The 27215-nt window shown below is 34.1% G+C and overlaps 1 protein-coding gene across 3 annotated transcripts; it reads left to right on the top strand.

Moving 5' to 3' along the window:
* The first annotated feature begins 1396 nt into the window (after positions 1–1396).
* Positions 1397–27215, top strand: LOC138317521 (carcinoembryonic antigen-related cell adhesion molecule 5-like). Of its 3 annotated transcripts, none has more exons than XM_069259260.1 (14): positions 1397–1646; positions 15672–16020; positions 16810–16958; positions 17403–17547; positions 18118–18414; positions 19517–19798; positions 20103–20360; positions 20869–21029; positions 21354–21465; positions 21999–22124; positions 22742–22871; positions 23178–23285; positions 23896–23964; positions 24754–27215. In XM_069259260.1, exons 2-14 carry the CDS (start codon positions 15951–15953, stop codon positions 25121–25123), a joined length of 2277 nt encoding a protein of 758 aa, XP_069115361.1. In that variant the 5' UTR covers positions 1397–1646; positions 15672–15950; the 3' UTR covers positions 25124–27215. The 3 variants fall into 3 exon arrangements, with proteins under 3 accessions (XP_069115361.1, XP_069115360.1, XP_069115362.1); XM_069259259.1 differs by having other exon boundaries at positions 1397–1661; XM_069259261.1 differs by lacking the exon at positions 1397–1646 and adding an exon at positions 14722–14914.

Raw genomic sequence — 27215 nt, 5'->3', positions numbered from 1 at the left:
CTCAGCTGTACTTTACAATTCACGTGCAATATATAATCTGTACATTATATATTAATACACGTACATGGAAATAAAACTGTCGCCTACATCCATATTTTCTCATTAAAAATAAATTAATTGTGCAGTTGGTATCATATCGTATACTCTGCCGAACCCAGGTACCAACCCCTATTTTGGTGTATTTTTCATGAAGACAAAAAATGGTTCAACGGGAAATTATGTACCATCGATCATTTGCAGACATTTTGGCGATCGGCTTATAACTTTTAGCGGATGCATTCAATTTGTTCGTGTGATTGCCTTTGATCTGATATAATGTACATATACATGTATAACGATTATTTCTCGTAGGTGACCACTGGCCAATTAAGACACTGCTTGTAAAATCTTAGTCCGATAAACCTGCCTATATTATTAGACCCCCCCCCCCCCCCCCTTTTTTTTTTTTTGCCTAATATCTATATTAGGCAAAAAACTTTTTAAAAAACCTAATAATATAGGCAGGTTTGGCGGACTAGTATAATCTGAACAATTAAATAATATTTACACTGTACAAATGTACATGTATATCACACAGCATATGCATGCTAATATTCTAATAGTCTAGTAATAGATGTAATTGATTGATTTATTGATTAATAATTATTTTGATGTTTATAAGTCTACTGCAATACGGCCGGTTGAATAAAACGTTCTACAAAAGGTCAATGTCAGTGGCTGTTCTAATTTTACCCCTCCTTTGAATTTCTAATGATTTCAATTCTAACATTTGTGTCAAGGACGTATACGTACAGTACATATTTAATTTAACTTTACATGTATAGTCCCCGCCTACATGTACATGTACGTATACGTCCTTGGTTTGTATTTTTAGGTTGAAAACAATAATGACAAGCCATTTTGATACCCAGTAGTTTTAATTGAACTAGAAATTTTTAGCGATTTCAGCTGAAAATATTTTTCATTTTCATAATCACTTTTTTTTTCTATTTGGATGAAATAGAATTTGCAAAGCACACTTTTAGATGCTTAATCCCTATACATGTATATGTAGCTAGAATGGTCTGATCAGGACTGAGACGAAGACTTAAAGCTGTCCGGTTCATTATAAATATGATATTCACACTAAAATAATATTTCCTTTCATTCAGGCTGCCTTTCGTTATAATTAAACGACCGTTATTGTACATACATAGACGATTGGGTCCGGACAACGACACCACCTACGTAAATATCTACTTTCCTTTAGTATATATAACGGTAGTCTAGTCATTGAAATACCACTTCATACCTGTATAAATAGGACCTTTCTTAACATGGTCACGCAACACTGAACACACAACTACATGCAAAGACAAGCTCAACACAAAAATTGTGTAATTTAGAATGTTAAATTACGTTATCAAGTCCAGTAGCTAATTGGATTAAAGGGGATTTAATGTCTCGCGGAAATTAATTAATAGATTATTAATACCATACAGGTAATATCGATCAAGTGCCTAATTAGTTTCCCTGTCGGTGCCTCATAATTGCTTTTTCACTCATCTCGATTTCTCTGTCACCGCGTGCGAATGTTTGTCGTCTGCGATTGTCGTAGTAACAAAATGGCGGACTGTAAACGTTCAGCGGCTGAGGCGAGTAACCAGGTAAGAATAACACAGGTAAGTCATTTTTGTGGAATCTTTTTGTCGAGGAGATCGTCGGAATGTATTATTCGAGAAAGGTATGAAGTTTATAGACTAAAGTGTCTTCATAGGGAATTAATTAACAGTTATCCAAGTGATAGTGTGATTTGTAAGTACGTCGTACCGTAGATAGTGTTATCTACCTGTATATATAGGATAACTAACGGGTGACCATAGATACTTTATAGTGATAATGTCAGTCATTTTCAGGTGAAATTGATGAGGCAGTCATATATCAAAGTGTAAATTATACGTGAAAAAGTTAATCATCAAAGATTACACTTAAACGCAAAAATTATAATAATATGTATTTTAATGTTTATTTTTGTTTAATAATTTCATGTTGTTGATATGATGGATTATACAACATGTATTTGACACCTACATATTTTGTAGCTATATTAGGCTCCAATTCTACATGTAATCTTTATATAATTATTGCTTGAAAAGGTGAAAAATGGAAAAGGATTTATATAAAAATATTAAAATAACAGATATAAACATTATTTTACTAATTATAAGTTTTTATTAGGTATATACATTATGTATATACCCTATATATATATACTAAATTTCACTCTAAATTAAGCAAAATACTTCTTGACCTAAATCAGTATCTGTATATTCAAGAATAAAAAAACTTGAACTAATAAAATATTAATTAAAGCAAGAATGGTAAATTGATTTAAATAGAAATATACTTCTGTAGATTTTATTTGATTAAAATTAAAGAATATTGCCTAGGTCTGTCCGATGACCTTAAAAAGAGGTTAAAAAGAATCTTAAAAATGTTGATCTGTGTATAAGCTATACACACCACCAAAATACTAGCTGTACTCTATAACAACACATGGGAAGTTTAAATGTAAATCTAATCTGTGTTTTAAACCAGATAAGATAATATTGGGGAAGGTTTAAAACGGTTCCTTTGTGCTGTTCAGGAGTTAAGAAGTTTGTTTATTATCATATATTGCCTTTAAGTTTTGAGATGTAACTAATTTGTTTATTAAACCTTGACTTTTTGTATGAATATTAAATCAGATTATCTAAATTAAAATATAATCAACCCTTTCTGTACGTGGTAATCTTGTTGAGTTTTGGTATGCTTTTCGTAAAAATCCTTCAGGAGTTGCAATGAGAGTCACTGGGATAATTTTAATATGAGCGATATACAGAAACGCAATCTGAATACCAAATTTTTAAATATTGATCTTACATACCTTTAAAGTTAATTCATCTTAAAAAGTTTTCATAGAATTTAACACAATAACTTACTATAAGAGAAGGATTTTCTTTGGGAAAACAGCAAATATTACAGGGAAATTATAATATGGGTTTCTATATAAGTTTACATTTTTTTTTTTAAAGTTCTATCACTGTCAAATTATTTTTAATTCTTAATTACTAAGTTAGAATAATTTTAGTACTTAATTCAATTTGAGATCTATACTTTCTTTAAACTATCAATATTATCTAAATATTCCACCTGCTCTATTTGTGATTGTAAAACTAAACTAGTACGGCATATAATTAGTTATAGGTATACATGTAATACTGTTCTTTTCAGCAATGATATTTCAATGTAATCTCTGAGGACCCTATGAATGAATAAATTTCAAATTTCAAAACATGTTATTTACACCTAGAGTATCTGTTTGTGCCACTGTCATAGCAAACTTATTCAATGTTAGTTATGAATAATTTATACTGAAAATCAATATAAAATAGTGGTAGTTAAGGGGAGATAATCCAGTATTATAAAAGATGCTGGAAAACTACCAGTAGTACTGGGTAGTGTGGACTGGGTATAGCCAATCTATTCCCATCCTTAAATGACTGACACTGTTGAAACTAAACCAGTTAAAAGCAAATAATTATTAAATGACAAATATGTGAAATTTGATATGAAAGGTCAGATGATTTGTAAAACAACCGGATTCTTTTAGCAGTTCTATGTACGTATATATAATATATATTGAGCTACCATCATGTCAAAGCTTGTAATTAAGTTGAATATGATAAACTCATAAATCAAATTCAAAGATAGCCCTTTATCAATTATGATCTTAAGCCCTGAATATTGTAATTAAATTGCTGTAATGGCTTTATCTCTTAAAAAATTTTCATAAAATTGTGAGCTTTTTGACATGAATAACCAGAGAGTTTTAATTTTTCTATCAAATATCACACAAAAAGTATTTATAAAATTTCATGGTGTTAGGCAAGGAGATGTATACTGCCTATATCTGTTTTAAAACTTTAACAAGGAAATTGATGATTTTGTTTACAAAAACAATCAACCTATGTTTAATTTTTAGAATTGCAGAAGGTTGCAAATATTTGACTTAATTATTTATAAAAAGTTCCGCCACACTATGGTTTTATGCTGCATTTATTTATCTTATTTGGTAAACACTAAGGAAACTATTTCACTTTAAAATAGTTATATTTATATATGTCTATTCCGGTATATTGAATCTGAAGGTCATGAACTTTCACTTCATAGATGACCTGTTCATATAAATGTGTCAAGCCTATTGAGGCTACTGGTTTATTACCAAAGGGAGATAACTTTTTAAAAGCCTGTTACCAGAATTAAACACTAAATTCTACAACCATAAACAGAAAGCCTTTGATATATACACTGTTGGATTAAATGATATGTGACTTTTATTCTTGAGAAAGGAAGAATGAATAGACTCTGCTGGATAACAAGTTAATTGAAAATATTGACATAAAATGTTTTTCCTGCAGAGCTGCAGGTTCAATATTATATGGATTTTTATATACATTTCTAACTCACAACACCTCAGTATGTTATGGGTGACAGAGTTGACGTATATGACCCTTAACTCTAGATCTGGTCATGATCTGTTGTATTAAATGTCTCTTAAAGAGTTTGAAGGACACAGGTTTAAGTCCTATCTTAATTGTTCTTCACCTGGGTTTTTTCTCACCATGTGTATGGTCATCATCTCAATGTATGTGTATGATTGTCTTGTGTGGTGTTTGTGGTGGATACATGTGCTTTCAAAACAGAATAAAAAGAATGAAGCAGTAAATTGGACTAGTCAGCAATTGCCTCTTTAGACAGTCATGCAATTGGTAGAGACAACAGAGTAGTGGGTTTATCTGCTTTTGATCATGGTACTCTTTTTAGGCCTGTATCGTACGTAGTACATGTATGTGACATCCCTCTATCCAAACCAAAGACTTCCCATTCAAAATACTTTACATGATATTTTCCTCATATTAAAGAACCTTTTCAATACAAGTGTTTACTAGTTTATTTTCCGTCTGTCTGTAGACTCAACTTTGTCAGGCAAACTCCTCCTAATCTACTGAACAGATTTTGATAAAACAGAATCCTAACAAAATTAAGGGGTCAGTAACTATATGATGTTCTGCAATACCCCCTATAAATGGAGTTACCAGTATTAAATTTGTGCAGCGGGGTGTTTGTCGTCCATTCTGGCAACAGATCTAGTTTTTATTTTGCTTCACTCTTACAGAGTTTACTATAAGACCCTGAAAGGAATTCAAGATAAAATAAAAATCAATTTTTGTTACAAATATTGTGTCACTCTGAAGTTTGACCATTGATCTATGGGCCTCCCACCTATGGACACACTACACCATTCAACTTCATATAATCAATACGAAAACTAAAATACGAAGTAGTACAACCCTGTATCTGATTTCCAGGAGAGGACATAATTTTATGGCTTCATATAGAGCTGTTCAGAAAATGACATCCCAACGATATGTTTTATGCAGTTTTAATGTCATTTCCTATCGATCGTTGGTTTCGGGTGACTGAATCAATGGTCAAGGGCAGGAAATGAAACGAGAAGGATTCGTAACAAGCTTGTAAATTAAAGCAGAAAGTAGGATGTTTAATATGGTTTTTAGTATGGATAAGTCATAAATATGTGAGATAAAACGATAGAAAGTTGATAATTACATATCCTACACCATGTTCTACTTCTCACACAGATAGATTCCTCAGCAGCATTCATACTTATAATTAACTTCCATCTCTGATGTATAGATATCCCTAAAATGGAATAAAGCTGTCTCATGCATGGACTACAGTGGAACTCGGTTAATACGAACTCGAAGGGACCGAGATAAAACTTCGAGTTATCCAAGTGTTCGAATTAAGCGAGCTCTACTGACGATATTTTACTTGGTATATCTAGACTAGTTTCCTGCCGTAAAATGATGTGAACAAAAGAGATGTCAAAATCTCCGATGTAATTACAAAATTATAACAACAAAACCGAGATATATCTTTTGAAATGCTGTTCTACAGCAGATTTATGAAAAAGAAAATCGGCATTTTCTGCGAACTCGTTGTCCAAAAAATCTCATATCGAGTTATAAGAACATTTTATTATGATTTTTGTCATTCGGACCTAAAATGTACTTCGTATTATCCGAGTTCTTCGAGTTTTCCGAATTTGAATTATCCGATGCCTTTAAACAAAGATAAAGAGGGAATTCGGCCGGGACCGGCAAAGTACCTCGTATTAAGCCGGGTTGTCGAATTATCCGAGTTCGTATCAACCAAGTTCCACTGTATATACATTTGGTCTCAACCCACTCTTCACTTTCAGGGTCAGGTATGTACCTCAGCATGACCTTGGTCTAGAATTGGAACATCTCAATATGTACATGTGCTAGGAACTGTTTACACTTCTGAGAGATTCAAGCACAATTAGCAGATGTTATATATCCTCCTATATATAACACCAATACTCTCATATTTGATGCATTGGGATGACATATTAAAAGATCACCAGAATTTCTAATTTTGAACCAAAAGGTTTTTTGCCCATTGAATTTTTCTGGGTGTTCCGCCTTACGGATGATCCTGTTTGACATTTTACACCATTGGAAGCTGTAGTATCGATTGTTTTTTATCCGATCTTCATCACCTATTTTGTCACATTCAGACTGTTTAAATAATTAATATCGTTTAGCTGAGCCTAGCAGTAACCATGCATGGTGCTAAACAGATGTTGATCAGTCATCCAAAGAGGATTCCAGTTTTTGTCTTTCTACAATTATCATGACATTGAATTTGCTAAATGCTGAATGCAATGTGTAAAGAAGAAATTTTGTCATGGACTAGCTGATTGATTGCATAGAAAACTGTTGATAGTGCCCCCTTTGAGGAAGGCTCTGGGTTCTTTCCCCTAGCTGAGACACACCATAGTCTATAAAAGTTGTAGCTAAATGCTCAACAACAACTTAACTGGTTCACCCATTGTCAGTATAATGTGACCGGGTGGAATGTGTTTGTTTGATGTGTTTGTAGGCATGTGACAGTGAGATAGCATTATAAAGTGGGCATGTCAGTTCCACTATTACAAAAAGACACAACACAAATATACCACAGCCTTCCAAAACATACAGATATCCACACACACATTTCAATGCAGTCCCACTATGTAACCTTACCAAACGCAGTTGGCAGTCATATAAACAATGAACTTCAAGCGCTTATTATGACGTCATTATCATTGTGACGTCACAATTGTCGTGCCAACGATCACGGAAGACGGCTGTTCAAATGGCTGTTCCATCCATGACGATAACGAATGATTATTTCATTATAGATGCAAAATTCCTTGAGATTTCATCATAAAATTGTAATCAAATGTAAATATAAGCATTGAACGTCTTTCAGTTGGCATTCATAGCCAATATGAATGCCAACTGAACAGAGGCAAATTCAACATAAAGAGCTAGCGCGCTTCATGGCATTTGCCTCTGTCCATTTTGCATTCATATTGGATATGAATGCCAAATGAAAGACGTTCAATGCTTAAATCCACACACACAATTCATTGTATATGGTAGCTTAACCTTACATGTAAATTACTTTAGCTAAATAGAATGTTGCGCCAACCAACCAACCAACCAACCAACCTAAGCTCTCATGGCATCCAAAAAAACTTAATTTGAAAAAAAAAATGAATTGAATGAATTCTTCATAAAGAGGATTTTATTTGGCTTTTCCCAGTTGTTTAAAATTCATGATTACCGTAAATTATGTAGTTTGAGAGATATCAATACTGAATGTCAACATGTTTTGTTCGATGAAATCAGGAATTTTAATAAGCAACTACATGAACTAAATCCTCCCCTCTGATCAGTCAAATACCCTGTGGTCCTCATGGGATTCAGCATTACAGTGAATTATTAATATTTATTGTTTGTCACATTGTGATCTTTTATCACAGGACTAAAACAACAGTCTCAAAGGACTCCCAGTGGCATTTACTGGTAAAAAATGGTCAAAATTCACAAGATTTTTTATCAGAATATCTTATCCTGATGATTAGTACATTCCTGAACATGTTGATCACTAAGATAATGCTATTAGATGTCATTAGGCTTAGCCTGGCTACATCAGAGCTATACACTACCTGGTATATAAAGGTGTGTTCAGACTGCTAACAGAGTATCCAATCAATAGGATCTATAGACAATTCTCATATTGAATTGTAGCAATGTGAGCTTGTATTATGCTTGTTCAGCTTCATGACCGACCATGGCCACTTGACACTAGATTTTCACAGATACTAAATGGGGATATTGTTTCTTACTAATGTTCTGTTGGATTACTGGAGACCCAGGTTAGCATGGCCATCATTTATAGTGTCATGACAATAGAATCTGTGTAAACGGTGGGATTTATTCATAATTGCACTTAATAAATATGAGGCACTTTATCAGAAAGTCACTACAAAACTTCTGAATGGCTTCATCAAAGCCAGGTAACAGGAGAGGAGAAAATGTTAACAGCTAGAGTAGGTTCCAAACCAGGACCTCCGAACCTTAGCCAGTTGTTGTATGGAAAGCTGCCTCAGACAGGTTACTGATGATTGACTAAATCCAATGCTATTCCATGAATACATACTGGCGGTACATGTAGTTTTGTATCTCCTTACAGAGACCTACCCAAAAGCCTGAAATGAGTCCACAAGCTTGTTTATTAAAGAAAAGGAAAATGTAGCAGACTTATCGGGGTTCATACCGGATACCTCCAGTTCCAAACAAAATCAGACCCAATGAACCTTGATCCAAACACTAGTCGAATTCTCTAGTTACTTGAATTAATATATACCTTGTCGCCAATGATTAACCTAGTTCATTCTCGCTACAGCTGTAAAGGCATAATGAAAAAAAGGCAATATTGTTAAAAATTAATGTGAAAAATAAAGATTATGGAAATCTGTTGCTTGAAGCATCGTGTCATGCAAGGGAAAATCTGATGATTGAAACCTTTTTTACATGTGTTTATATTTGTATGGCAAAACCAAATGCTCACTTAGTTAATTGCTCGGCATTTATGTTGGTGATAATGATGTGTGGAACTGTTTATGGGTCAGCGTGTTGGACCATTATATTGTCTCAGCCTCCAGGACAGTACACACTAATCGTATGACACAATGTATAGCCACAGTCTGTGTAATGACACTAGTTTAATGGCCTTTTGTATCCATTCTTCAGACAATACAGAGGTTTAGCACTTCATTTGTCGATAGAGGATCATTTTATCAATACTAAGAGTCTTATAGAGTAGGCTTTGGGCTACCTTTTGTATCCTGTGGAATTCCTACATGATTTGATGTAATAGCTGCTGACCCGAAGGTTTCCTCTGATCAAGCTCTAGATAACTATATATACTTAGTGGATTTGAGTTCTTCAACCACAAAATATCCAGAATTATTCAAACTTACTCATCAACTTGGAGACAGCAAATTTTACTGCTGCAACTGTAATGTTACTTGTGTCTGAGCTAAAAATGCATCGAGTTTGATATAACTTAGTAAGACACCTAAAATAAATTGGAGACAGACTGTTGTGAGAGCTCACTTATGTAGCATGTTTTAATTGTACTAGTGATATGGTCGCCATCTAGCTTTGCACTAGGGGGTAATTTCTCTTTGACTCAGTTGGTAGAACGTCGAACCAGTAAGTCCAGGGTCGCGGGTTTGAGCTCAGCTAGTGGCACACTACTCTTGCCCTGTTACCCTTACATATTTTAGATTGGGATTCATTGATTTTGTTGGGGACCATTCACAAAGATGGTGAGTCCAGGACTCATGGGGAAAAGCATCCTTCATAAATTGCCTCACTTGCATTTATGTTGCGTCCTTTGGTTCTCCAACTACAGATCGATCAGTTGCACTTATGTATTTATATTCATCTTAGCTTTAAAAACCCCTTGATGTTATGGAAAGGACTCATATAATCACACAACTGCATTATTGCACAACATGACGCAGGTGACAATTGCAGCTCGTCGGAGTGCTAGACACTACCCACCACTGCTAGTCTAAATGCAGCGAAATAATTGAATTGAGTAGGTGTAATTGTATATAGATTCCCTACCTGAAGGAACTGTTAAACTCATGATATTGTTTTGAGAGCTGCAACCAATCATTATATGCACCTGATATTGCATAAGTTGAAGTCATTAAATCAGCTGTTCAGACCTAGATAATGACATATTCCCATACCCTGCAAGTTTTATATTCTATGGAGTGGGGGTGCCATAGGGTATATCATTTGTGTCTTTGACATTTATAGTTCTTCCATATCTCATAAAAAATGAATTTTGAAGTAATTTTTTGTTTTGTACAGATATGAACCTAAATATTGCACCAACAAAGTCAATTGCTCCTCAATCCCTATAGATTTCCTTCTTTGTCAAGTTACTTATAATCTGACTGAGTTTGTATTATGTTATTATGATAGTATTGTAATATTTATAACTACAATTCTACATTGACAATATAACTAGATTGTGTAGCCTAACTCCTTACACTCGATCTTGTTCATGTGTCTTTGACTAGCGAGAGTGCAATGAATTATTCAATATCCAATACATGTATACCTGCATGGATATTTACATTTTAATGAGACATGAATAAATGTCATTGTCCTATGTTAAAATTCTACATATGAATAGCATTGAGTCTAATGTTGGACCCTTAAGTTGTGATAACTATAGTAAAAGATATTGTCGTTTTACTTTTGGTTTCAGTTCAAAACAAGCATTGAGTCACATCAGTGTACAATAGGTTTTACATATCATATTTCAAGGTCTTTATCTTGTAATACACAGTGATAAATCTATGTGCGTATCCCGAGTCCTGGACTCACAGAATTTAAAAAAGAACCCATGAAATTTCTGGGAATGGGTATCTATAACACTGTGGGACCCATTGTTTTAACAAAAACCATTGAAAAGGACCCACGAAAAATAACCGTAGATTGAATACTGAATACATAGTTAAAGGTATCATGTTTTTCTAACATATTCTGCACCCAATAAAATTTCAGTCTTAGATTTAATGCATGGGACATGTTCGAAGGACACTCAAAGATCCAAGAACATGTACGTATATACATGTATATGTAACTACTTGAACATGACTTAATTTGTCGAAACTTGACACTTTCAGTGTCTGGTCTACAAATGGTCGTGTACTATATGTACTGTATATAGATGTCTCCTATAAGGTTGTTGTCAGCCAATTTTCCTTGTGCTTTCTTGGTGATTCGCCAACCCTTATCCTACATAGCTAGTAAGTGGTTCTGGATTTCATGTAGATATCATCATGATTAGAAGTTGCTCAACAAGTCATTGACACTGCTGTGGTTTGAATTGTTAATATTCTCATTGCTTTGATAAGACGGTAGGCAAATATTATTTAACAATGAAGTTAAATGTTTACCGAAAAGCCAGTTTTGACCAAACGAACCTAAGAAAATTCAGAAAGTTAAGTTTAAAATATTTATATAATGTATTCTAGTTACTCATTTAGAAATGACAGCTGAAATTAAAGCGACTTTGAATAGATGTTTAGCACAATATATCCTAAGTATTTATAGCTTTACATATCCATAATAGTCTTAAACAAGAACTTGTCTGCTGTTATAATGTGGTATACTAAATTGGTATTGCAGTTTAATACTGTCCTTATTTAATATTTACATTATATCAATATTTGTATAGCAGAGTAAATCAAACAGTGGACTACCATGGCGAACCACGTCTCCATAAGACTGGTTTGGTGGGTTTGAGACCGGTCTTACAAACTACCTCAACAATATTGCCTAGCTGTTATGTGATGAAAGCAAGGATGGTTTCTATAGAGAAATCAATATAAAACTATTAGGTAAAATCATGTAAATATTTGCTAATAAAACACGAACTGAGGATACAAAAAGAATGCTGTTAAAAAAATGAATGTTCCTTTATTTTGCTATGTAGTACATGTACGTTAACAAAGATGCAGAGCTGTAGCTTTTATTTGTTAAAAAATAGAAAACCATGATCAAATTAAAAAGATCTGGTACATCATATCCATACACATCCTACTCTTGAGGGTTTCAACGATTCCTTCGGTGGAACTTCTCACGCACACAACCTTCACATGCAGGTATAAAAAAAATAGCTGACTTTTATAAGATTGAATGTATGTCATTCTTGTTCGACAAAGCTAAAAAATATCATTTTTAAGCAGTCACTAGTGTATTTATAATTTTAATATTGATATTGCTCAATATTTTGACCCCTCTATATCTCACAGGTATTCACAATGCAGGTAAGCCCAATGTATAGCCTATAAAGTTATTCCAAATTAATTCAATACCTCTAATTCTTAAAGTTCTACTCGCTGTACTCACTCGTACAATTAAATATACACACAAATGTAATTTGTAATTTCAATTCAGTTGTATTGGATTCAACTTTTCCTTTGAACAGAACAGATCTATTTTGGTGAAGTCTTGACAAGGGATTCACTTCTATAGATCTAGATGTAAAGGAGATCTATATGGAGTTTTGTGCTCTTCATATTACAAGGATATTTACCATGAATATGCAATACAGGTTTTAAATGTCTCGCTACCCTCTACTTCAAATCTATACAGTTAAATACACACAGTATGTGTGCTAATGTCACACTAACTTCACCAAACTAATGGGCCATGGCATTTTATTAAGCTATGTCTCCTGGCATATCCTTACCACATATTTCCTTACACGCCGAGCTGGACAACGGGCTGAAACTTGTAGAGAGCTGTGGGAGAGAAATAAACCTGTTTTTACAGTGATCCGAGTGATCTTTAAATCAGGTTATAGTGTTCATCAAACATTTTATTGTATGAATTTTATTTTTAATTTAAAATTATAAAAGATCATCCAATATATCAAATCCATAATAGGTTATTTTATAGAAATGTAAAATTTAAAAAAGTTATTTAAAAATTGTCGAATTGATAAAAGCTCATTCTAAGAATTTGTCATAAAGTGAAAATTTCAATAGTTCAGTAAAAGAATAGGTATTAATCTCCTATGACAATATATGTAATTATATATTGACATATATTGTTGAATGAGTCTAATACTTATGGGTAGCTAGTAATAGAGGTTAATGATTTTCGTGAGTAAATGAAAGGCAATTTGATTATTAAGGGGAGATAACTCAAATGAATAGTGATGTATTGTATGTCCCCTCCACATTCAATGGCAGGTGCAAGTATAGCAAGCTAAATTAGATTAAATCCATCTAAGTAAAATAGACTGTTAAATATGTCAATATATTCCCTTGTTAACGAAAGTCTTCAATCTAACAAAATAGCGACGTTAATTCAATGTAAACAAGATGAATGATCGGTCAATCAAAGCCTAAATGAGGATGCATACAAGCTTCTGTCTCCTGAGTAAACATTAGTCTTAAGTCCTCCACCTGTTTACATTAGCCACTTTGGCAAATTTCGATTAAACTTGTATAGGGCAGAGTACAGAACTTTGTTGCTGTTTGTGAGCACAATTTGTCATTGCCAAGGATTTCATTTGACTCTGGATAATTACTAATAATGGCTATAAAGCAAAGATGCTCCATCACATGGAAACATTTATTGATTTGACACACTATGGTGTGTTGCAATAGGTTTACTTTCAATGTTTACTTTTAAGTACTTGTCAAAGTGATGTATATCTAATTAGAAAAAATGTGACCATGATGACGGAGAGGACTATAGGTGATCAGCTCCCGTCTGAATTGATCTTCAATATGAATGGTTCAAATCAGAGGTAAGACATTCTAAAAATTACATTTATTCTATTTATAAAAATTGAGAATACAATACAGCACTATACTTAAACTTTAATTGGTATCCGAGGAGTAGTTGTATTTCCAGATGATTGTAAAGGTTCATTAAAATCAATTAAATACTTGGAATGTTTGAGTAGATCAAAGATAAAATTGTTATTTTTAAAAGTATGTTTGTAACCTGTTCATTCCTCACTCATTGAAATTTAAATATATTTACTATACAATGGGCAAGTCTATAACATTTGGGAGGGGTGGCAGGATATTTAATGTGCTATTTTAATCTTTGTTGCTACTTATATCATAAACAATTGTTAGCATTAATGAATGAAGATGCAAAAATTAGATTTTTTTGTAAAAAAAAAAATTTCCAAAAAAAACTCAAAAACGTACCTGCGCACTATCCGCGGATGTGCATTATACGCGCAAAAATACGGTAATCAATTTCCATTGAAAGCATTTTAAATACATTGTATGTTTGTTTATAAAAGTTTAGAAGAAAATCAAACTTGCATAGATCATTTCAGTAGATATTTATTATATGACATATTTATATAATCAAATTTTATTGCAGTTCTGTTAAAATCGATAGGCAAAAATTAAATAATGATAACTGTTGTTTAGGTTGATTTTTTTTTGATTGATAAAATCATTAAAAATATCAGAATGATGATTAAAGATAATTTTGTATCAACTTAAAAAATTGACTTTTAATCAATTTTCATCCCTTCTTTAGCAAAAAGACATTTTTTCTCTTTGATTACCTGCATACATATGTATAAGCTGAATATTCTTTTTAAGAATCAACTACCTTGACTTTTCAGCAAACACTGCCTATTATTTTAGGTTAATGTATTTTGGGTTTTAAATTTCACATCATGAATAGACTTCCATGTGTGTTGGGTTTGGTGGAGCCCTTATATTGAACGACACTGGTGATCATATAATATGTTACAGTCATGCGTACACATGCATGTACCCAGGTAGTGTTTGATTTACTTATTCTTTGAAATTGACTCAGAAATTTTTGGAAAGTATTATGGAATGTGGCACCTCCCATCGATTTTATCGTCAGATTAACATTCAGTATGTACATTTTATTTGCTGTAATTATCGTACCCATTTTCATAGTAATATTTACCTTTTTGGTTTTGCTCTTAAAGTAAAATTAATAATGAAATATTAAAAGTATGAAAATTTGTAATGGTGAGTTGTGAAGAAATGTTTAACATGCCATTACCTGTCTGACATAGGTAGCTTTTACATTGTAATAGTGTTTGACACATTCTGTATAAAATGAAGTGGAAATTCATTAATGCATTAATCCGTGTATATAACTCACTAAAATTAGAAGCCAACTCACTAAAATTAGAAGCCAATAAGCCTAATATATGTGATGATGATAATGATTGCAATTGTTTATCTAAATAAGTGTTATAAAAATACTAAAATGTTTAAGTCAGAGGTGATAATATGTAGTACGTCTTATTTTGATCAAAGTAATCAAGCAAAAATCTTAAAAGAATGGGGCTACGGTGGTCGAGTGGTTAAGATGTCTGGGTATATTACCACAAGCCCTCAACCTCTGTGTCACAAGTTCAAATCCCATGTGGAGCAATTGCCAGGTACTGGCTGCTGATCGGTGGTTTTTATCAGGGTACTCCGGCTTTCCTCCATCCTCAAACATGACACATCTTTACACGACTCGCTTTTAATAGGATGTTAAACTAATAAAACCAAATCTTAAAAGAAATGTCATCTAGATTAAAGGCCGAACAAATCTTATCAACATTACTCTGTTTTTATCAATGATATTTCTTCATATATCTGTTTCTATTTTCAGATTCAATGATGAACCAGGAAAAGGTGTATACGTGATTGGAGAAGATTTCTCTGACTTGAGTTAATCATCAGGAGACAAAATTATCGTTTTCTGAATCCTACAATTCCTGGATTATTTCGAATCATTCGGATCATACTAACTTGGATCTGAATAGTGCAAGTTTGGAGTGGAGACTTACAACTAATTTGCAATTTGCAAGCAATTTTTATGGAATTATACAAAGCTTTGTTGAAGTTTTGGAGTGAACAAAACAGTATTAGTCATTAACAAGCAGATAATATGGAATCCACCAATCTTTTAGTGCTACTATTAGTCAAACTATTGGCAGTGTCACGAGTGCTATCACTATGTAAGTATATACATGTAGATATTACTACAATAATGCCTTACTGTTAAATATTAGATACTTCAAATTCAGTTTTATAATTCACTTTTCAGGTCAGGTCAGGATGACCTATAGTCAGCATGTTTTGTCAATCGTCGTGAGCCATGCGTAAACTTTTCACATTATGAACTTCTTCTCCGGTTTTACCAGTGCGATTTAGATGAAATGATTCTGACATGGTCACAACCAAGAATTAATTTTTTGCGTCGATCCAAAATCCAAGATGGCCACCACAGCTGCCATCTTGAAAACACATTTTGAACTTCTTCTCAAGTTCAACAAATGCGATATAGCTGAAACTTGCATGAAATGATCTTTATATGATCCCTACCAAGTGTTCTTATTTTTTGGGTCAATCTGAAATCCTATGGCCGCCATCTTGAAAACACATTTTTAACTTCTTCTCAAGTTCTATCAGAACGACTAAGCTAAAACTTTTGCATGAAACGATCCTGATAAGATCTTGACAAAGATGACAAAACTGTTACATCTCTGGTTGATCCCAAATCAAAAATGGCTACCATAACATCATATCTAATTAATTTCCTATACGACTTTCTCTCTCTATATATATACCTTTAAATAAATGTTCATTTTGACTGAGTTACTTCTGAAAGATAAATCTGTTATGACATTCATATTTATAACCTATATACATTGTACAAACAATTAAGACCCATCTTTTTCTGATAACTTTGTTGAGATGGTAAACAAAACCTTACTCTGTATTTAAACTCATTATTGTTTTTGCAGCGGTTCCAGGAACTCCTAGTATTACTGGCTTTGACAGTTCTGGTATCGCAGGAACATCTCAAACTCTGACCTGTACATCAGTTGGGGGGGACCCTAACCCTACTCTTTGGTGGTATCAGAATAGCACCCAGGTGGATAGTAGTTTCCAGGTAAATTATTGGCTTGTCCACAGGTAAAATATGCAGGTATAGACACAGGTGGATAGTGACTACCAGGTAAATTACTGGCTCGTCAACAGGTAAAACATGCAGATATAGACACAGGTGGAGAGTGATTACGAGGTAAATTACAGGCTCATTAACAGGTAAAATATACATTTTTAGACACAGCTGCATGGTGATTACGAGGTAAATTACAGGCTCGTCAACAGGTAAAAAAGATAGAGATTGTTATAAGGAAGACCATGATGGCTCATGAACAGGTTAACAGGCAAATAATGTAAAAACTGCTGTTTATGATCATACTCATTTGCGTTGGGCATCAAACTTGAAATTTACTCACATGATTCTTAGACCCATAACTGAATTGGACTTAATTTAACATGAAACCTCCTTTTCGGAGCGTTATAATTATATGGCGGTTGTTTTCGACAGGTTTCGTCTGGTACATCAACCACTGTGAATACCTACACGTTTGTTGTGCAGCAAAGTCATGAGTTGGACAGAATCCAGTTCACGTGTACAGCACGAAACACACAAGCCAGTGTGTCATCTAGTGTGCAATTTGCAATTGTCTATGGTACGTACCAAACGTCACAGTTCCAGGAACTATAACCATAGACCACATCAGGGGATGTGGGTCCTGTTAGTATTCTGTCTGTCCACTTTCCCTTTCCCGTGTCTCCAGGAAAAGCAGTGGTATGATAATAGCTGATAGTATGTAGATTTGAAATTGTGAAGCTTTCCTAAAAAATTAATCCAATAATTAAGATTTGTTATGTACAATAGTATACAAATACTAACTAACATACCGAAAATTAACTTTCATATCATGGTTGATGAGATGAAAACCAGCATAAAAGTTTTGAAAATAAAGCTAGAAACTACAATTCGGACTATTAGTCATAAAGAATATGTACATTACATTATATGTATTTTCTACCTAAAATCAACGTCAGATTCAAACTTTCTTTTTCATAGGTTCATAGGTCACTTTAGATCTTTGGATGCATTGAGATACAAAGATTATCATTGTTTCTTTTTCTCTTTATTTTTTTTATTGAGGATCTAAGATTTATCAAAAAAAAAAAAAGAAAAAAGAAAAAAAGATTAGTGTAATTTATAAATGTTTGCCTCCATTTCTTCACAGTTTCTCCCGGCAATCCGACCATGACTGGCCCCAGCACATTCAATGCGGGTGATTCTAACACTTGGTATTGTCAGACCGTGGGGGGATACCCCGCCCCGAGTATTGGTTGGTACCTGGATGGGGAAGTGATCACTGGTGGTGCATCCAATATATCCTCTGCCAATAATACATATACCGTGCTTAGCTCCTACACACGGACAGCCCTGGCGTCCGATCATGGGAAAACACTCGAATGCAGGATCACACACGCCTCACTGAACTCACCAAAGACTACTACCAAAACTTTCACAGTCTATGGTAAGTTAAAAGTATTTATGATAGATATTGATAATGCTCCTCTCCATCCTCTCCTGCTGGTTGTATTGCTCTTTCTCACTTGCTGTTTTGCTCTTTCTCACTTGCTGTTTTGCTCTTTCTCACTTGCTGTTTTGCTCTTTCTCACTTGCTGTTTTGCTCTTTCTCACTTGCTGTTTTGTTCTTTCTCACTTGCCATTTTGCTCCTTCTCATTTGCTGTAAAATTTGCTCTTTCTCACTTGCTGTTTTGCTCTTTCTCACTTGCTGTTTTGCTGTTTTGCTCTTTCTCACTTGCCGTTTTGCTCTCTCTCTATCTGTCTTGTTCTTGTCTTACTTCTCTGTCTTGGTGTATTGCTCTCTGTCTTTTTCTTTACTTACTCTCACCCTGTGTCTCACTCTTGCTTTTTTAGTCCCCTGCGGTTCCCGTCTGTCTGTCTGTCTCTCTGTTTGTAACAGATTTTAATCAAATTTCACACAATGGTAGCATATGGGAAATTTCAGCTTGGGATTGTATTTGGAGTCAAAAGGTCAACTACAATGGTCACTGTTACTAAAAATAGATTGTTAAAAAAAAAATCGTATCCAGACGACAACTTAATCTAGAAAAAAAATTACGGATAGTTTGTTTTCATAATTTGAGACAGAATTTGTTCAAACTTCATACAATGATAGCATAACTAAGCAATAATAACTTGCCATAGATAAGAAAAATGTAATTGATGGCAGGGGACGTGTGTTGCTTTCAACACTTCATGTAAGCTTATTGCTCCCTCTTCCGCTCTCTGTCTTAATCTCTCTGTGTGTCTTGCTCTCTCCCATACTGCTGTCTTATTTTCTTTCCCTCCCTTTCTCCTGCTCATGTAATCCTCCTTTTCCCTTCCTCTCTTTCTCTTCCTTTTCCTTCATCCTCTTCATTGTCCTTTTCCTCATTCTTGTGTTGTCCTTCTCCTCCTCTTGCTTTTACTCCTCCTCTTCATTGTACTTCTGTTCCTCCTTCTGGTGAATTGACACAACATTAAAATTAACAGTTTTATATATGCCTCTACATTATGATCATACCAGTTAAATTAAAACATGTTCATTTATAGAGAAATTGTTTTACAGCACCACCGACAGTTTCCATCACACCAGATGTCAGTAATGTCCTCTCAGGAAGTGACCTTACACTCACCTGTTCAGTTAGCAGCTCCCTGCTTAGTTACACTGTCTCCTGGTACAAGGATGGGTCAAGTTCATTTTTGACTGCTAGTTCAACATATTCCCTAAACGGAGATACTATCACCATCCTCACTGTAGAACAGGCAGATGCAGGGAGCTATTCCTGCATTGCAAGCAACAGCGCTGGCAGTTCACCCTACAGCAATTCTGTACAAGTTGTACTCTATAGTAAGTTGAACATTTATATAAGCTCAAGTTCTCATGTAGTAACCAGTTATAATCTAAAGAAGTCTAAGCAAATCTTTGACCTTGACTCTCTTTCAAGGTCATACAAGTCAAATATGATAAAACATTTAAATGACCTTGACATCCTATCATTACAGAATGTGCTTACTAAGACGAAAGCTATCTAATTGCTTGTTGAAATGACTGACATTCACTTTGGTTCATAAGCATAGAACCAGCTCTCCTGTTATTGAATGATGAAGGTGGTGAAAGTGCCTTAGTCTAAATAGGTAATGTTCTGTTTCAGCTATACCGACATCTGGTACAATCAGTCCGTCCAATGTAACTGTAGAATTGGGTGAAAGCTTCACTGTGACGTGTTCAGCAGTCGCTTCACCAGTCACTAATACACTGAGCTACTCATGGCAATTCGGTGGCAATGAGATCTCCACCAATCCTGTCCTGACCGTCACGAATGTCCAGAAAGATGACGACGGGGTGTACTTATGTACGGCAACTAACTCTTTCGGCTCCACATCAGCTACTGTGACTGCAGATGTGCAATGTAAGTCTGGGATTATATAAGGTATAACCAAAATTAGTTTATTTTGTGTGTGGAAACTCTCCAATGTATTATGTAAATATTAACCAAAAAAACACCAAAGCTATCGAAAGTATTCCAGACATAACAGAATTAACAACATCTTTTGTAATAATTTTTGGCCGATTTTGGTTACTGAAGTTAGAGGCTAATTCTTCCACTGCATTTTCTCCTATTGATGACCCTGTATCTATTGGAGGAGACACTCAGTACTTGCTTATAGAGGGGCAGTTGCCAGTTACTGAACACTGGTCGGTGGTTTTTCTCCGGGAACTACGGCTTTCCTCCACCAACAAACTTGGCATGTCCTTAAATGACCCTGGCTCTTACTGACAGTTATAGGATGTTAAACTAATAATAAACTTGCTTGCAGCTTAGAGAGGTGAATTAGTTACCGTCTACATTTTCCCTTGCTATATTAATTTTGCTATCAGATAGTTAACTGTGTAATGAATGTCTCTGACTCCTATAGACTTACCGGAGAGTGCCGTCACTGACCCATCCCTGACAGCAGCTGTAGGTGCCAGCCTCTCCCTCTCCTGTGATACTGATGCCAATCCTGGAGCCACGGATTACATCTGGTTCAAGGGCAGTGCTATTCTTAGTATCACTGAAAGGGTCAACTCAGTTCAGGTGAGGCCGCGGAAATGGATCAACATTTAAAGCTACTAATTAGTACATTTTCACAACAATAAACATTTTAAAACAGCAGTGCACTATATCAGAATATCTTATACAATATTTGGACAGTAGAATTGTGTACAAAATGTTATTTGCTTGACAGAAAAAAATGTTTTGCTCCATTGCTTGAAGTTGCAACACAGCACCTGCTAACAGAGCCTTTGTTTAGACATTATTCTTTATAATATCAGCTACTTAGTAGATATACATCTGACTACCACTATAAATGATTTTTTTTACCAATAATAAAGTTAATGTTGTATTGTTTACCTGCAGGCAGAGTCAGGCACTACAACATACACCTGTCGGGCGACCAACTCTATTGGAACCTCATCAGACATTACCTTCACCGTGACTGGTACCACGTCAGACTCAGGATCAGAACCAGGTTTGTACTTCTGTATCCAGTCAACAGTGAATTTGCTGACTCTCATCCCGGAGACACCTACATTTTGACTATTCTGTATTTGCATATTACAGAGTTATCTGCCCTTGATGGTAGGTATTGATTCTGACGTCATTTGTTTTGGAGCATAACATATTTCTTTTCGGAGATCTTACTCTAAAATATGCAAAATTGTGATCCTTCTTTAAAGGATAGATAAGTCTTTTATGCCTTCCACGGGTGAAAGAGGTAGAAACTCTAATATGACATTAATAATTCAATAGATATTATTTCAAATATTCTTTAAGATGTATCAGGTGTATCATGATGAAAAACTTAATTCAACAAAAATAGTATGGTCTATATGTATTGCTAGTTCTCATTACTTTCTTTTTTTTTGTTAGTGTCTTGTTAATCTTTTCATGGTTTGCACACATCAACTATTTAAATTTCTAAGCAGGTTAAGATTGAAGTATTCACTTGTCATACACTATAAGATATGTTATAAATAATCCAAGTGAACATGCTATTTTTAGACACCGGAGCTTCGACAGGCGATACAGGGACTGGTCTGTCTGTAGGAGTCATTGTCGCGATTGTGTTGGGGATCCTCTTTCTTCTCTTTATCATCATCCTCATCATCGTGTGCTGTATATGTTCAGGTTTGTATCGTTATGACAGTCATCAGTGTGATCATATTTGTGATCATCATTATCGTTTTACCTTTAATGCTACAGGAATTGTAAAAAGGATAAGGATTTTGACCTTTGCTATAAGAAGCTGTAAAAAGAAGTATTAAAGACAATGTTCAATGATGTTTTACCTTCTGACAGGAAGCTGTAAAAAGAAGGATTAAAGACTATGTTCAATGATGTTTTACCTTCTGACAGGAAGCTGTAAAAAGAAGGATTAAAGACAATGTTCAATGATGTTTTACCTTCTGACAGGAAGCTGTAAAAAGAAGGATTAAAGACAATGTTCAATGATGTTTTACCTTCTGACAGGAAGCTGTAAAAAGAAGGATTAAAGACAATGTTCAATGATGTTTTAGAAGCTGTAAAAAGAAGGATTAAAGACAATGTTCAATGATGTTTTACCTTCTGACAGGAAGCTGTAAAAAGAAGGATTAAAGACAATGTTCAATGATGTTTTACCTTCTGACAGGAAGCTGTAAAAAGAAGGATTAAAGACAATGTTCAATGATGTTTTACCTTCTGACAGGAAGCTGTAAAAAGAAGGATTAAAGAATATGTTCAACGATGTTTTATCTTTCTTACAGGAAGCTGTAAAAAGAAGGATAAAAAGAAGAGGAGGGTTGTGCCTACAGTCGTACCTGATGAGAAGCCTAGAGAACAGCCAGCTTATATTGAGACATATACCACTCCTAGACACAAACCTCGACCCTACAGGTACTGTATCTATGTGTGATCCAAAAACCCTTTTGGACACAAAATAATTTCTACTAGAATCTTTTACCATCACCTCACTTATGGCCTGTGCAGTTATGAAAGAAAGCATATAGTATCTGCCATTATCTATAGTGTTGCATCTTGCTCAAATCCCATTAGATATAAATAAAGAGAGATTTATCTGGTTAGAAAGTATGATATCATCTTGGTAGAAAAAGAAAGAGAAGTGTAATATATAAAGATAAGGGGAGTTAATTCCTAACATTTCTTATTTCTTCTACTAAATTTATTTTTTTCCGTCACCAGTGGTTTTGAACCATCCATCATATCCCGAAAGCATGTGGATGTAGACATGGACAGTGATGAAAATCGTTATGGTATCGTGTACGGTGGAAATTACCCTGATACCAACAGGTTAGTTAATCACCAGAGTTATCTCCCTTGTTCCCTTAGTTGATAGGTTATGTACCCTTAGTGTGCTGTCAGGCTTTCCATTGTTTTAAACTTTTGAAGGTGTCCTGAGATATTTTACCGTTTCCTCTCCATGTCAGGTCACAAGTGAAAATTCAACACTGGTGTAGTTTCAAGTTCTACTAATGTGGTGAAAAAGATATTGCACTTCTGAAGAATTTTCCTCAAGAGTATAATACTTTTATTTAGGCAGTTTCGAAATACTGGACATAGACTTTTAATGGCTTTCTTTGAACACTTTGGTCAGAACCATGTAATGAAAAGGATTTGGCTAAAGATGAAATAAAATTCATGAAACTTACTCCTGTGTACTGCTCATTTATACATTTTAATTTTCATTGAGAAGGGATATATCAGCAGATTAAAACCTGTAAATGATTAATGCGGAAGGGGTGCGTATAATATACTGTCACCCTCGCCCATCAGATATTTCTGCATTTTGTCCAATCCTATACAGTTTTCATTTATTGAGTTACAGATCATTACTTTTAACATTCCTTATTTGTTTAGTATATTAAATAATAGCTGATTACACTAAACATTTCATTTTTAGGAGCACCACGTCTCGTTTCCTCCTGAGGGCTCCACCCACTGCTGTTGAGAGTGAGAATGGGACCATCATGTATGTTACTTCAAATTTTGTGTTTTATACCTAGAACATTATATACATGATCAATGGGTTTTTTTTCATTATTTTGATAATAATACCTTTTTATTTATTAACCATTCACATGAGATGCTAAGTACAATTATGTTTTGCCATGCAATATAAAATGTAGTATTACAAGTAATACTTGTGAGTCAACAGGCACAGTCAGCTTATGAAATGGTAAAGTGAATGTTTAAGGAAATTATTCTTTGTTTAGAATAATATGACATCCATCAATTAAAAGTATGTCCTTTACATTGTCTTATATAATGATTCAGTATTTCTTTGAAAGAGTCAACCAGTTACCACTCAAATTTTCAAGTACTGTATTCGCCGTAATTAGTGCCCCTTCCCCTATAAGTGCCCCTCCCCTTTTCTGCAGAAAGAGTTGAAGTTGTATAAACGCCCCCTTCCCATGGATTTAACAATGTTTTACAGCATGTGATGCCTCTGACAACAACATTTTGTACCATATTATATGAACTTGCGAGTCTTTTACATGTAAATCACAACATAATAATGCGTCTTTAAGGTTAAAAGGCATATGCATGTTTACTAAAATGTATCATGAGCACAGAAAGAGTTAAAATATGGCTGATATTTTTTGTCCACAACTTACATTTTGGTCCACTAATAAGTGCCCCCTTTGTTACAATTTCTAAGCACCCTAGGTGCCAATTACAGCAAATACGGTAACTTAAATTATGATTAATTTATGATATGATTCTTGTGTGTCTGTAAATGCGATTCCCCTTGTTACAGATCTGTTTATGATGATAGTAACCATGTGACGTCCAAACGGAAACGTCCAGTAAATCTACCCACGGAACACACATATACAGAACTGGACAGTGTCCGCAAGGAGAAGAGACGTCGTACAAAAAAGAAGAAGCGGCACCACCACAAGCGTGAGTCTGGTGAGGGCGAGGAGAGTCCACCGAGGAAGGAAAGAAGGGAGAGGGATGAGTATGGGCACAGAGATGGCAGCCAAAGACGGAAGGAAAGAAGGGAGGAGTCTAATCATAGGAGGTCAAGGAGAGAGAGAAGGGAAGAGGAGGATCTAGGGGAACATGGATATATAAGTGAAGGAAGTCCACCGAACAGTCGAAACAATTTGGTTGTGGATGAATAGTAGGACGCCAGAAAAATAGGGCCACCTTTTAGTAATTCTTTATAGATAATTGAGAGAATTTAAGACATTTTTCTGTAATTATAGTGAGGCTTTACAGAGGAATCTTAAATGTGATGGTGTGATAATTTATTATAGCTGTTCAAATGAGGATCATAGGATCTCCTCAACTTGATAAAAAGTGCGATTATGAACTTATATATCATGGATTTTAGAAAAAATAAGAGATGCAACTCCTGAGCCAGGTACTAAATGGTATATTCTAGGTTCATCTTGTGCTGCTGGTTGCCGACATGTTTCGACCTTAAAGGCAGGCCGTCATCAGGGCACAGCTTACATGGTCTACAAATAGTACAGTATGACAATAGAGGTCATGTGATAATAACAATGTATTATGACGTCATAGATCAGTTGCTAAGGAAGTATAGAAGGAAATGATACATAGCTAAACGGTGATTGGATATCAAATCATGGATTTGTTACTGGCTAATGTAAACCATCTGTTCAGATTAATTTTGTGCAAAAGTATTACTGTATGGTTGATTAATTTCGTGGTTTCCTCTTTGATACTTATCAGCGGGGTGAATTTTATCGGGAATGACAGAGAAATTAAATTCTTGTGGGCAGGAAGAGGGGAATGGACCAAAGAGAAATCTTCAACTAAAGGGAGACAATCCTGAGAATGATTGTGGGAAAAATAAACTCCGAAGTCTGTGATGTTACCCGGTAATACGATTGTAGACTAACCATAGCAATGTAATAATGTAAAAAGGGAGGGAAAGAGGATGGCAATACAAGTCTCAGTATGTATACATCCTCCTTGATCTGTTATACATTATACTGTACATATATATGGTTGATTCTATAGCAGATGAGGTTCACAGAATTCATGTGATTGTCTCTGATTTTAATAAACATTTTGACCTGTGATAATTAAACTTATTCCTAAAAACATGTGATACGATTTTGTCAATATTTTTCTAAGTACTGTGGTATATTTAATTAATTTATTTTAAATTAGGTTCAGAGATACATTATACATACCATACAAAATGTATATGATTTAATTTTATATTCGTTAGATGTTTCTGATTACATTCTGTTCATGTACTAGAATTGTCTTAATCCTGCTTGTCTTAAACCATATTTCTTTATCTATTCTCTATTGTGATATTTAGAATGTGAAAAATTTTGTTGGAGTTTATTTTTTACTGATTATCATGTCGCCAGATTTTGATATGATATTTAACAGCAATTAAAAATGATTCTCTTTCAAAAAGTGGAATGTTGCAGCTTGAGAAGTTGTTATAATCCTATTTTTTTTAATCTAATATTTTGATTTTTTTTTTCTCTAAGATTAGAGGGATGATTTGCTGTCAGGGAACGACTTTGTACTGATATGAATGTGGAATTTATACTTCTATTTTTGTCTGCATTTTATGTTTAGAATTATTACAATGATGCTGGAACATCATGTGATATATGTTATATTCTCTAAATATATTGTAATATGATATATAACTGCTTTATAATTTCGTAACTTTTCTCTTCAGAAATATTTTGAATGCTTCTAAACTGTCTGTCAATATTTGTCTGACCATTTTCAACGATAACCACACCAGTGTTTTGAAGTCATGAAATACTTCCACTTGTTAGTTGTTTTAGCCTTAAAATTAATAAATGTAGTTTTTTCAATGTTCATGAGAATATTAACCTTTTTATATTGGAAACATTTCATTACATGAACATTTTTAATTTAGGCTGAATAATATACAATATATGCTATTTAAACCTATTAAACCATTATTTTCATTCATATAATTCTTATCTATTTATTTAAACATTGTTTATGAATATTTCAGAGTTTTACAAATGTAGGTAATTTAAGAATGAATGTCATTTCTTTTTTTAATAAATATTTATAAGACTTATGTTTAACTGTTGTTACCATGTCATGAATTTTTTCAATCAAATTCCGTCCTTTTTAATCAAAACATTTATACATGGTTACTATATGTTTCTTCATTTATGTGCTTATAGATATTTTATATTGTAAATTTCATTTCAAATTTAATACTGAGGAATGAAGTATATA

The sequence above is a fragment of the Argopecten irradians genome, chromosome 3 (assembly GCF_041381155.1).
Source record: "Argopecten irradians isolate NY chromosome 3, Ai_NY, whole genome shotgun sequence".
NCBI classification, from domain to species: domain Eukaryota; kingdom Metazoa; phylum Mollusca; class Bivalvia; order Pectinida; family Pectinidae; genus Argopecten; species Argopecten irradians.
Note: the sequence above shows the minus strand (reverse complement) of the source record. Positions and strands in the feature narration are given on the sequence as shown.

Coding starts and splice junctions, on each gene's coding strand:
- LOC138317521 (XM_069259260.1), top strand. CDS start 15,951: ATGGAATCCACCAATCTTTTAGTGCTACTATTAGTCAAACTATTGGCA. Junction 22,872..23,177: donor CACAAACCTCGACCCTACAG/GTACTGTATCTA, acceptor TTCCGTCACCAG/TGGTTTTGAACCATCCATCA. Junction 23,965..24,753: donor AGTGAGAATGGGACCATCAT/GTATGTTACTTC, acceptor CCCTTGTTACAG/ATCTGTTTATGATGATAGTA.